The sequence below is a fragment of the Pristis pectinata genome, chromosome 1, assembly GCF_009764475.1.
Source record: "Pristis pectinata isolate sPriPec2 chromosome 1, sPriPec2.1.pri, whole genome shotgun sequence".
Lineage (NCBI taxonomy): Eukaryota > Metazoa > Chordata > Chondrichthyes > Rhinopristiformes > Pristidae > Pristis > Pristis pectinata.
In genome coordinates this window covers 17,377,795-17,391,282 of record NC_067405.1, presented here as the reverse complement: position 1 = coordinate 17,391,282, position 13,488 = coordinate 17,377,795, and the positions used below count along the sequence as shown (strand labels likewise).

Sequence of the window (13,488 nt, the reverse complement as noted above, 5' to 3'; positions counted from 1 at the left end):
CGTGGCAACACTTGCCTTGCAGGCTGCGCCCCCCCCCCCCCCCAAATCACTACACAGAAGATGTATTTCACTGTGTGTTTCGATGTACATGTGACTAATAAAGATATCTTATCTTAATGCTTTCAATGCAGATAATTGTTCTTCACTGCTTGACAGAGGTGTTAGTTAATACAAGTTGATTCCGAGCCATATTGACTTGTTGCCTCACTTTGACGTGGTTGGGGTCTCTGGTCATTTACTCTTTAGACAAATTATGGGATATACTGCTTAAGACCTGGTGCAATTGACAACTGAAACCAGGATGTTTGGCTACTGATCTGAAGCAGCATAGTATGAGAAATGCTCTAACAGCTGTAAATGTCAAGTGCCAATTTGATGTTTGTTGTGGAGCTCGGTATTTTAGGTAAACACAGGATAGTCAAAAGTATCTGAAATAGGGCAATTTTTCCTTTTCTGGAATTTGCAGTTATGAACTGTTATCTGTTTACTTTTTGAAGGTGGTAAGAGCTGCAGAAGAAGCCGCTTCCACTTTGGCAAGCTCCATACATCCTGAACAATGCATCAAAGTGCTGTGCCCCATCATCCAGACAGCTGACTATCCCATCAATCTAGCTGCTATTAAGATGCAAACAAAGGTGATAGAGAGGATCTCCAAGGAGTCTCTGCATCAGCTTCTCCCAGATATCATTCCTGGGTTGCTTCAGGTACTCTCAGTGCCAGAGCACACATACTTTGGCAATGCAGTATTACAATTGTAATATTCACAGTTCAATGAATAACCTGATTACTCTCTACAAGAAATAAATAATGGGCACTTGAATCACAAGTGGACTAGATGTTTGCTAAAAGAAACAATCCAAACCAGAATGCTAACACAGCACAGGGTGAGAACAGAAACTAATGAATGGTAAAACGGTGAAGTTACATCAACAATATTTTTGGATAACTGCCTTCAAGGCAGGAATTTAATTTATCAGCAATCAAACTGCACCAAGTAATAAAGTTAAAGTTTTATTTTTAATGTGAAGCTTACAACAAAAATGATGGTTTTGGCACGAGCCACATAATTCTCTAATGTTTGCAGTGTCACGGCGTGTTGCTTTGTGCCTTTATTTAAATGTATTATATGTGCAGTCGTACGTGCAGGAATCGGCCCTGCAGCCCACAATGTCTGTGCTGATCATGATGCCAAATTTAACTAATCCCATCTTTCAGGATATGGTCTACATCCCTCCATTCACTGCCTGTTCGTGTGCCTGTCTAAATGCCTCTTAAACATTGCTATCGTATCTGCTTCCACCACCTCCCTGGCAAGGTGTTCCAGATATCTACCACTCTGTGTAAAAACACTTGCCTCATAAATTTCCTTTAAACATTCCTCCTCTTGCCTTAAAGACTCGGACTACATACCCTGTCAACACCTTTCACAATGTTATGTACTTCTAATGGGCTGCCCCACATTCTCTGATACTCCAGAGAAAACGATCCAAGTTTAATCCAACCTCTCCTTACAGTTAATGCTCTTATAATCCAAGCATTATCTTGGTTGTCCCCTCTCCAAACCTTTCACATCGTTCCTGTATGGCAGTGTAAACAAGGTTTAGTACAGCTGCAACATCATAACTTGCCAACTTTTATACTCAGTGCCTGGACCAAAAAAGGCAAGCATGTCATACACTTTCTTTGCCACCCTATCTACTTGGGTTGCCACTTTCAGGGAGCAATGGACTTGTACCCCAAGATCCCTCTGTACATCAATGCTGTTTAGGATCCTGCCATTTAGAACATAGAACATTACAGCACAGTACAGGCCTTTCATCCCACAATGTTGTGCCAACATTTTATCCTGCTCTAATATCTATAAACCTCTTCCCTCCCACATAGCCCTCCATTTTAATATCATTCATGTGGCTATCAAAGAGTCTCTTAAATGTCCCTAATGTATCTGCCCCCACAACCTCTGCCGGCAGTGCATTCCACGCACCCACCACTCTCTGTGTAAAAAAAAAAACTTAACCTCTGACATCCCTCCCTACACCTTCCTCCAATCACCTTATAATTATGCCCCCTCATGTTAACCATTTTCACCCTGGGAAAAGTTCTGACTGTCCACTTGATCTATGCCTCTTATAATCTTGTACACCTCTATCAAGTCACCTCTCATCCTCCTCCTCTCCAAAGAGAAAAGCCCTAGCTCATTAGACATGCTCCCCAATCCAGACAGCATCCTGGTAAATCTCCTCTGCACCCTCTCTAAAGCTTCCACATCCTTCCTATAATGAGGCGACCAGAACTGAACACAATACTCCAAATGTGGTCTGACCAGAGTTCTATAGAGCTGCAACATTACCTCGCGGCTCTTGACCTCAATACCGTGACTAATGAAGGCCAGCACACCATATACCTTCTTAACAACTCTATCGACCTGCGCGGCAACCTTGAACAAATCTATGGACGTGGACCCCAAGATCCCTCTGTTCCTCCACACTGCCAAGAGTCCTGCCATTAACCTTTGTATTCTGCCTTCAAATTCCATCTTCCAAAGTGCATCACTTCACACTTATCCGGGTTGAACTCCATCTGCCACTTCTCAGCCCAGATCTGCATTCTATCAATGTCCTGTTGTAACCTACAGCAACCTTCTACACTATCCACAACACCTCCAACCTTCGTGTCATCAGCAAACTTACTAACCCACCCTTCCACATCCTCATCTATCATTTATAAAAATCAAAGAGCAGTGGTCCCAGAACAGATCCCTGAGGAACACCATTGGTCACTAACCTGCAGGTAGAATACGCTCCATCTACCGCCACCACCTGTCTTCTATGGGTGAGCCAATTCTGAATCCACACAGCCAAGTTTCCCTAGATCCCATGCCTCCTGACTTTCTGAATGAACCTTCCATGAGGAACATTATCAAACGCTGAAATCCATGTACACCACATGCACTGTTCAACCCTCATCAATGTGCTTTGTCACATCCTCAAAGGATTCGATCAAGCTCATCAGGCACGACCTGCCCTTCACAAAGCTATGCTGACTGTCTCTAATCAGCTGATGCTTCTCTAAATGCCCATAAATCCTGCCTCTAAGAATCTTCTCCAGTAATTTGCATAAGAGGTTGATAATAAAGATATTGAGAGCTGTGAGGCAATAGCAGGTGGATGGTGTTACCTTACTGATTAGCCATGATTATTTGTTGTGCATTTATCCTTTTCCCATGGATTTTAGTATTCTAAAATAAATTCTAAAAGAAACAATGAATGAGCTGGTATTTTGAAATACAATTTTTTTTTCTCTGTGTTGCTTTGCAGTGCCAAACTTGAAGCAGTTGGCTTGGCTTAAGAGCAGCAACTCCAGAGCTACTGATTTGAATTGGAGTTGAAGCTGCTTCAATTATGGGCGTAGTACAACACCACAGAACAATAATTGCCATCTGCAAAAGATAGGAAGATTATGTCACTACAATTAAACATCAAATGGAGCAGACGAGTCTAACAGTAGTTATTTTAAAATAAACTGTTCTTTGTTATGTACAAATAGCTAATAAGGAAACCTGGTTTTGTAACATTTGTCAATGCAAGAGCAATATATTTTTGATATTAAAGGAATCAAGGGATATGGGGTTAGTGCAGGAAAATGGCCCAGGTGAAAGCCCTGATCTTAGTGACTGGCAGAGCAGGCAAACCATGGCCTTGAATGTACGATAATATGGGAAGGTTCAGTATTATTGATAGCAAAAAGCATTTTGTACTGGAGGCCTGCTCTGGTTAAACTATTGAGCTGGATAATGTAGACCAGTAGATTATCTGTTTCAACAGTATTTCGTATTTCTGGTTCAGATGGCCAGAAGAAACTGTCAGTTGTCCAGTGACTAACTCATAATTGCTTTTTAGGAGCAAGGTTATGATTCTTGGTTTCAAGTTGATGTATCTAGTGAATTGAAGTAGGAAGTGAGCCTGCTGTAGCAGGTCTCTGCATAATCTGACCTCTGCAGGATTCTAAACTGCTTTTGATGGTTGCATAACCAGCTAATTTGGGAATAAAATCTCACTAGAGCTTTCTTTTCAGTTTTTATAAACAATCTCAACCTGGATTAGGAAGCGCTATTACAATTTGTAACATTCACATTGTAGCTGCTGTTAAGGGTCATTAGAGATTTCAAGATGATAAAGACGGTGATTAAAGCTGGATAAAGACAAGTTTTCAAGATGTGTGGTTTTGCTAGAATATTGTTGATCAATAATTAGAGATCATAGATTTAAATTTATTGGCAAAAGAGCTAGGAATGGGAAGGATTCTTCACCCAGAGCTATCAAAACATCCTATCGAAAAAGGTGGCACAAGCTGATTCCATAAATTTTTAAAGAGAGTTAGACAGGTACTTGAAGATGAGGAATTGAGGAGGAAGATTGGGAGTAAGCCTGGCTGCTCTTTCAGGGAGTCTGGATGGGCATGCGTGAGTTGCTGAGTACAAGTTTCTATGATTCCGTGAAGCATACTCAAAATATTTATGCTTTCAGTGCCTTTACATTTACCATTTACAAATCACTGTTTTTGTTGTAGGGATATGACAACACAGAAAGCAGTGTGCGTAAAGCAAGTGTGTTTTGCTTGGTAGCAATTTATTCTGTAATTGGAGAGGAGCTGAAACCTTACCTTGCACAGCTCACAGGAAGTAAGGTAAGTTTATTCACACGGTCTTTATACTGTCGCCTTTGAACACAGTCGCCTTTGAGCACAAGTTAAAACCTTGAAGTTATTTTAAACGTTATCATGTCAAATTAATAGAAATAAGAATATGCGGAGTATTTGTATGTTAATGCAACAAACCACATCTGTGGATGGAAATGGACAGTCGACATTTCAGGTCAAGACCCTTCATCTGGACCCTTCGTAAAGGGAGGGGGAAGGAGAGGGCAGGTGGGAACAGTGGGGGAGGAGAACCAGTGGGAGGAGTATGTGGGCGACGGGCAGATGGAGTGGATGGAGGAGGGGAAAGAAACTGCAGAAAAATCCACAGCAAGATACAGACTGATCGAAGGGCCAGTAATTGCAGCATGCAGGCCAGAAGGAATCTGTACATAGATGCTGATTTACTTTCCACAGCGTGTACAAGTCACCAGAGTGACAGTGAAGATCCTTTAATGGTCAATTCCTTTCTAAATGAAAATCAAGGAAACAGCAGATACTGGAAATCAGAAATAAAAACAAAATGGTGGTAAAAATCCAGCGGGTCAGGCTACATCTGAGAGAAAAGAAACAGATAACATTTCAGGTCAAAGACCTTTCATCAGACTCGTTTCCAAACACTGAGAATGAGACTTAGTTTTTCAGGGCCAAGAAACTAAGTAGTTACCACTTTTAACATCATTAAAAACACAGTTGCTTCTGATTGGAAAATGTTAGGACTTGTATAACTGTCTTTATTGTTGATAGTTATCGGTCTATATTCATTGCATTATAGTGTTGTTTGTGTATATTCTGTTGCCAAAACTTGCAACAGCAGTGCCTGTGGAGGATCATTGTATCACTGACAGCAGTAACATTTTCCAATTTCAACATTAACACCAGGTGTGCAGATGCTAGAAATAACTGTTATATTTACATTGTAATGAAGGTGAACAGAGATGATCCTACTACTGTTAATACTGCAGCAAAATTTAGGCCCTTGTCCTGATGTGCAACTTGTGATTAGCATGTAGAAATTTGTAAATCCTGGATCTCTCACACCTTTAAAAGAAATTGTGAACTTCAAATGAATAAATGCTTCATTCTTCAAACTATTTATATGTATTGTTATCTGTTAATAGCTGCTTTCTGCCTCTGTATCTTTTGCAGATGAAGTTATTGAATTTGTATATAAAAAGGGCCCAGACGACAAACAGCAACAGTAGCTCATCGTCAGATGTATCAAGTCACAGCTAACGGATAGCAGCCATGTTTCTTTAGACAGGTGAAGGCGTGCCTCTTCAGAGACCTTTCTGCTCAAATTTTGAAATCCACGTGCCCTTGGAGTGAAAAATTGCTGCACATCAGTGTTTGTTCTTAAGTAATATATGCAGTTGCTTAGCTTTAATCTTACAGCTGTTACTTAATCATTATGTGATGCCTGTTTAACATGTGACCTAATGAATAGAAGAAGGCCTGTAGTGTCTTTGGACAGTCCAGTGGTGATGTCAAGTGATGCAGCACTGATTCTAGGTTATACTTTTGTCATCTTTAAATTTGAAGTATGTAATATACGTACTTCTCTGAGTATTCCGCAAGATATTATGTTAAGTATTATATATTAGCAAACTAAATTTCAAAACTAATGCCATTGCCATAACTATGTCTTAGCAGCGACTTGTTTAAACCTAAGTTGGTTGCTAAGATGAGTGATGTCTCACTGGACTGGACTTTCACTACTGCAGAAGACTAAAGATTTTATTTGCAAGTTCTGCCAGTATTCAGTTTTTGATTTTTACATTGCATTGAGGAACGTGTGTTATCTACCAAATGGAGGCATATTTGCATGGCAACACTAAAGAGGCATGATCCTGCTTTTTGGGCATCTGTATAACTACTGTCTGGTGGAAGATTCAGAAGTTACTGTATTATACACCTGTGTTTTCCCTCTGCTTTCGTATTTTCTTTTCTAACTCTTGCTTTTATTTTCTGACATTCTTTTCCAAATACCCTAAACATTACTTGTCTTCAAGCTGGAAGTTCAGGAGATGGTGTGTTGTATATCTCTGCCAGACTTTTTGCCCTATCATTGAAATGAGTGTCCATGTCCTTCCTTAACAGGAACTGAGCAAGCTCATTCAAATATTACAGCCGAGGTAAAAAAAAGATCAGCTGAGAGTGATAATCATAACTTAAGTTTCCTCTGAGAATCTACTATCATTGGATCATGGAAAAATCCACTTATTTCAACTTCATTAAATTTTTTGATGGGAGTTGCAAACAGTCATAATTCTATTTTTGAATTAGAACTAAGATCTAATGTGTAATTTAGCAGGTCTACATTACCATTCCTCTGAATGTATTAGTGTGAAAAGGAGGGAGAAAACCTTGCAATTCAAGTTGGCATTCTGAGTTTGACTGTCGAAATTGATTTTGTCACTATTTTATAATGTGCAATGACATGAACTATTGGATAGGATCTGTATAAATCACTGGTCAGCAATTATCCTTGTCCTGCACATATAATGAATATGTAAGCTGTGCACTAAGAGTACATCACTTGAAAGACTTGAGTATCAGTGATATTCCCAGCACGCATCCTCTGGTGACTATCTTTAGTTTTAATTCTACCATCATCAGGAAAAACATTTGCGTTTATTTCTGTATTTTCCAATTCCATGCCTTTTTATTGGTGTTAGCATGAAAACAAATCACAAATCATTTTATTCCCCAGCACTGCCTGTGACTCTGAATTTGTTGAATGAAACTGCTCTTTCCAGATGTTCAGTTTTATTTGGTATTTTCCTTGCCTTCATAACTTAACAGCAACTGAATTCTGACACTTTCAGGGAAGAATCAAGAATAGACTCTTGTATCAGGCTGAAATGCCTGACAAAGAGTCCCTATCAAAATAGAACAACAGAATTAGTCAAAGTTGAGCAAAATTTTCCACAAGATCAGTCTTATCAGAGCAACAAGAGAGCGGAAAGCATTGAGAGGAATTGGAGCAGCCAAGACGCCAACTTCCTTGGGGAACAAGCCTGTTTTTCAGGTTATCGCTGTAGAAATAAACTTTTAAAGCCTAGAGCAAAGCATGAACGTGATGCCATGGCCTCCGCAAACTACACCTTCTATTAATGTCCTTTCTTGTTTTAACCTGTTTTCAATACTTTTGAAAATTTTGCATCTTTTCTGTATGCTATGTGACTAAATTCTTGGCATTCCTGACCCCAACTATTTTTTTAATTCATTGGTTAAATGGTGGCTTAACATTACTACCATTTGGGATGGACCAACATAAAACTGTTCACCTTGTGAAATGTATGTAAATATAATCAGTGAATCTCATGAATAACATTGACCAAAATGCTTCTATCTTGAACTTGCTACTGAGGTAATACTTCAACTTGGTAGCTCAGGATGCAAAGTTCATGAGTCTCGCAGTCTCCAAGTTGTAAAATTGTTCCCCTTAGTGTAGTAATCAGCATTATCCTCCTCGATTCCTTGTATCCCAAAATCTTAGATAAGTCTGATGTTTTAATGTGGAACTTTCTTCCAGTTCTATTGGTATGGATGTTGTACTTATTGATGAACAAAAATAGGATTGCATATTTAAGTTATCTTTTAATTTTTATTAGTTTTTTTTGTTGATTTTTGTTTTAGTTGAAATTTCAGTGCCATTCTATCCCAAAAAGGAACTTAAACTTTTTTATTACTTTGTAGCACAATGGTATTTCTCTCCCCCAGTTTGAGAAGACTTTAAAAGGTCTCATCAACTCTTGTTGCTTTATGCAGGCAAAGGAACTAAAGTTGGTCACCTGGGAGAGCTTTAGTAGGGCACTCAAAGCATACATTTCTTTTGAATAGGATAGGTTTCCATGTGGTTTTCCTTGATATATTTTACACTGTTGTACATAGAGGATAATTTTGCTTTAAGTCTTGATGACTTAACTTCCAGGATGATCCAGATATCTTCAGCTGCCTTTGTATGTTTAACATGGCAAAAGTATTAGTGGTGTTAGCTGAGGAAAGTGCAACAGCAGGAACTCAACTATGTAAACTTAGTTCTCATTTTATTTTCTCATTTTTGACCAAAGTCATGTAATTATAAATTAATTGGTTTGTTCTTTGAGGAAATGACATTGTTGACAAACAATTTGATATTTTTCTGTAAAGTGCTCATCATGATCGTTTTCATTTTAGTACTGGTATTTTATTTCTGGCTATTACAAGATTTGAAGTAATACGAATGTTTTTAGTTCTTCAGTTGCATTTGAAATTAAAAACCCAACTACTGTAATTCACAAATTGCTTCATATTTTCAAATTTCTTTTATAAAACTTTAAAATTCATGTGGGGTCCTTTTAACCTTTAGGCGAGCTTAGTACTGTAGATAACATCCTATCAGGTTTCAGAAGACGTTAACAAGTTCTGCACTGGACGTGTTGCAAGAAGAACATGTTTCATCGATACAGTTCTCATTTCCAAATATTGGAGTTTTGTAGTTTCTACAATGCAATTCCTTTTTTAAAAACTACCCTTGTTTAATTGTAAGGTAAGTATACAAAATGGACAATATCTTGTGCATTGGAATGTAACTAAACTGTGGCATTGAGTACATATGTTCAGGTGATTTTCTTTTTTTTTGTTGGAAAAAAAAGCATGCCTGAATTATTGGGACCAAAACAAAACAAATTAGTGGAGAAAATTTGAAGTAATTTTGATGCACTAGTATCTTTGTTTTTAAGTGTAGACAGCTGCAGAGTTAATAAATCATGTTTTTAAAATGTGATTTTGTTTTACGGCAAAAATTGTTTGTTCATGCGCTGACTGACAATAGACAGACAATAGACAAACAATACCCAACACGGGCAAACTCTGGTTTGGAAATAACATACCATTTACAGCCCATGGATTTGTGAAATATAACTTAGAACGGCAACCATTTTCAATACCCATTGAATATAGTTTGGCATCTTCTAAACAAAATTACAAATATCAGTTTCATATTTAGATATCAGTGCAATTTCGTAATGCCATTCTAAACTGTATATACCGTGATTAAAGTTTAATGCATAACCTAAAACTATAGGCTTGAAAGACATTTGGTTGGTGCATGCTATGCTCTTTCCTTCCCATTTCCCTCCTACCCAATCTCCTTGATTCATTTGGCTGCCATTGACTGATGACAATAATGGGCCTTCTTTTATTCCCTCAGTTTGTGCTATAGGCAGGTGAAAGGTTGGGTGTGTGATTTCTTTGTTTTATTTGTACTTCTCTGTAAAAAGAAAAAGATTGCTGCTGTTGTAATTTCTTGAACTATTGGATGTAAAGGAAATAGCCCAACTAATTTTAAGAATAGTTGGTTTCCTGATTTTAGTACAATCTAATCTACCATGTTTGAGTTATGAACAAAGAGGTCTCTTTCTTGCTGGAACTGACTGAAATGTCACACTTCAGCAGTCAGTCTGCATGTCGCAGCAATGTCGCCTTTGCTGTTCATCCATCCATCCTTCGGCTGCACGAATGGTCTAGGCATGGATGACCAAAATTATACAATCCTAATGTTTTTTACTTGTTTAGTCCAATGGTAGTGTTCTGTTTTTGAGGCATGTGGCTTTTTTTAAAGGTACACTATGTGTGCTCGCCTTGAATTTAAACTAACTGCAAAAATGAAACTGATGTCAAGGATTTTTTTGTAATCTGTTTTATGATAGCATACTAACAGCTTACAGAGACTAGATAAGTAACATACATTACTGTCACATGAATGCCCTTCCCTTGCCACATAATCAAGCTTGCTGTTTAATGAGGGAGGAAGCCAAATTTTATAGATGATACCAGAACTTTGCTAAACTAGTTGAAAACAAAAACATCAGAAGTGCATCAGAATGGTTCCTAGCAGAGTGTTCATTGAGCATGTACCTTTTTTGCTTTGTCATGTAATATCCACTTTGGTATTTATATTATTTGTTTCATCTGTGTGTATTACAGCAACTGTACAGATAACTACATGGGTTTTGTTAACTTTCACCTGTTGATAGAATTTGCTTTGAAGAAAAGCCCAACAAAAATTAAGTTTGCTGTAGAATAAAACCCAACATGAAGAGTTTGCATCTGTTTAGACTTTTTATTTGTTCTTGGGAAAACGCACCTTGAAATTGCTATTTCATTCAGGCACTTGTACAGGGAATAAAGATTAAAAGGAGATTTTGGATAACCTGCCTCTTTGGGAATACCTCAACTATTGTAGGGAATAGCCTTAAAGACTTATTTTGCTATAGTATGTCAGTTCTTTCACACAAACAGTTTGCTTCCTTTCAAATAAATTGCTGATATTGATTCTTCTAATCTTTTTACCTGGTGTTAGTCTTTAAATTAGAACACTGCTTTCTCAAAAAGAGCTTGAGATACCTTCATTAGTTAAAATCATAAAATGTTTCACCTTTTTATTTCTAAAGCTCACATCACATAACATATCATTGTTTGTGAAGATATGAATAATGAGTGCTTTAGTATTTTGGTTAAGTTACTGAACTAGCATCTGGAAGGCTGGAGTATTGATATGAGGGCAGAAGTTCACATCCCACCATGACATTTTAGGTATTAAAGTTTGGGTGATTTAACAATCTTGATTTGGGGTGCATAAAGTGAGTGGGGGTGGAAGAAGAGGGAAGAAGCTAGTTTCTATAGAAGTGACTGAAACCACAGAGTTTTTGTTAAAAGCTTACTCCAGTTTGGTCTGGTTTTTATAAGACTCTACACCCACCTTCAGATCAAGGGTAAATAAGGATGGGTAATAAATTCTGCAAATGAATGAAAATAAGTCTGTTATGATATATACCCTACAATGTCTTATGCAGTAAATCTTGAATGAATGAAATGTTTAAAAAAAAAACATAGTTATTTCAATCAGCCAAGGAAAATGCTGGAGATCTAAAGTTAACAAAATCTTGGTATTGGTTCATTATTGTCACTTGTACCGAGGTACAGTGTAAAGCTTGTCTTACAAACCGATCGTGCAGGTCAATTCATTACAAAGTGCATTGATGTAGTACAGGTAAAACAAGTTAGCATTTTTGGAATAAAAGACAGATTTGTCCTTTCAGTCCAGTGACCTCGAGACATCCTGAATTCTTAATAGTGCATCAGGAGTAATGAGCTCCTGTGAGTTTTAGCAGAATAAAACTCTATCCATTCTTGGCCTCCCTCAAAGCACATCCTTGTGTTCCTGTTCCTATTCCAGCTGTTCATTTGCTCCAGTGAGACAACTGATTAAAATTACTTTCACGTGCTGAGACTTGTGTACCAATGACTAATTGAGAAAGCTAATGTAATTATCTGATTCAGACACTCCTGGTGCCAAACCCACTCTGAAACTTGAATATTTTAATCTAAGTTGGCACCAAGGTACAGATGAGAGAGTGTTGTGTTGAGAGAGAGGGTAAATTATTTGATTTTTTTCCCCGAATTAAAATTTAATGCAATATTCTATTTTTTATATACCAGCCATTCTAGCATTTCAGATGGATATTAACTACATTGGCTATCCCTACACCTACCCAAGCAGCTTTCTCTTGCCATTGTCCCTCCTTGAGAAACTGCTGCAATATAAATTGTATAGATTTACCTTATTCTTGCTTATGCAAACTGGCATAGTGGTTGCTCTATTTGTTAATTCATCACAATTCATGAGAATGTAAGAAATAGAAGCAAGAGTAGGCTATAAGACCAACCAATCCTGCTCTGCCGTTCAATAACATCATGTCTCATCTTTGTCATAAATTATCCTTTCCCACTTATTTCTGATAACCTTCGACTCCAGAAAGGGCAACAAAGTCCATCTTAGCCTTGAATATATTCAATGATACAGTCTCCAGAGTTCCTTTTGTAGAGAATTTCCAAAGACTTGTAACATTTCAAGTTGGGGGAGAAGGAAATGTAGGCATGGTGGATACCATAGTTAGGGGAACAGACACTGTTCTCTGCAGTAAAGATGGACTGTCCTGAAGGAAATGTTGCCTTCTCCATGCCAACATTAAGGACTTCTGGGTTAGAATGAGAGGAGAGGACAGTTGTGATCCATGTGGCTACTGAGAATATAGGTTGGAGGTTTTACTGAGGAATCACGAGCAGCTCAGGACAAATTGAAAAGCAGAACCACAAAGGTGCCTCTGGATTGTTACCGAAGTCGTGCAAAGTGGGAGAGGGGTAAATAAGATGAGAAGTAAATTTGTTTACTTTGTCCACACACTCAAAGATGGGTGTGGGAGAAACTGGTTCTGATCCTTGGGGCACTGGCACCAATACTGGGAGAAGAGACAGCTGTTGCGCTGGGTTTTGTTCTTGATCCATCTTAGGATCACCATCCTGGCAAGTGTATAACTAAGGTTGTAGGTTGGGTTTTAAGCTAATTGGGGGAATGGACATTTAAGTGATGGGAAGGTTAACAAATCAGGAAGAGATTCGTGGCACAGGACAGTGGTGGGGGGGGGGGGGTGAATGAAAATCAAAATATGGTAAAGGATCAGAAAATATAAACAAAGGTGTGCAGCAGACAATGAATCTGGAGTAAGTAAAGTGTGTACAAAGTTAAACCTTAATGTTTTATATGAACATAATTAATACAAGATAGATGAGCTGATGATGCAAATAGCTATTAAATCAAACTTATTCATTTCTATTGCAGAGAAGTGGTTGCAGGGCGAGCAGGACTTGGGGACTGAATATCCCAGGTTATTCAATGTTCCTAGAGAAGAAGAAAAGAGGCAGGGTGGCATTGTTCTTTCTTTTTCAATCTTTTTATTAGTTTTC

At 38.1% G+C, this 13,488-nt stretch overlaps 1 protein-coding gene across 1 annotated transcript in view; it reads left to right on the top strand.

Annotated features, from left to right (window-relative positions):
- The window catches only part of clasp1a (cytoplasmic linker associated protein 1a), a 218,541-nt gene extending 207,755 nt beyond the window's left edge, over nucleotides 1–10,786 (top strand). Inside the window, exons 39-41 of the mRNA XM_052029250.1 lie at nucleotides 498–704; nucleotides 4,570–4,686; nucleotides 5,845–10,786. Coding sequence (XP_051885210.1) covers nucleotides 498–704; nucleotides 4,570–4,686; nucleotides 5,845–5,931 — 411 coding nt within the window. The 3' untranslated portion in view covers nucleotides 5,932–10,786. The remainder of the gene's footprint in view (nucleotides 1–497; nucleotides 705–4,569; nucleotides 4,687–5,844) is intronic.
- The last annotated feature ends 2,702 nt before the right edge of the window (nucleotides 10,787–13,488 follow it).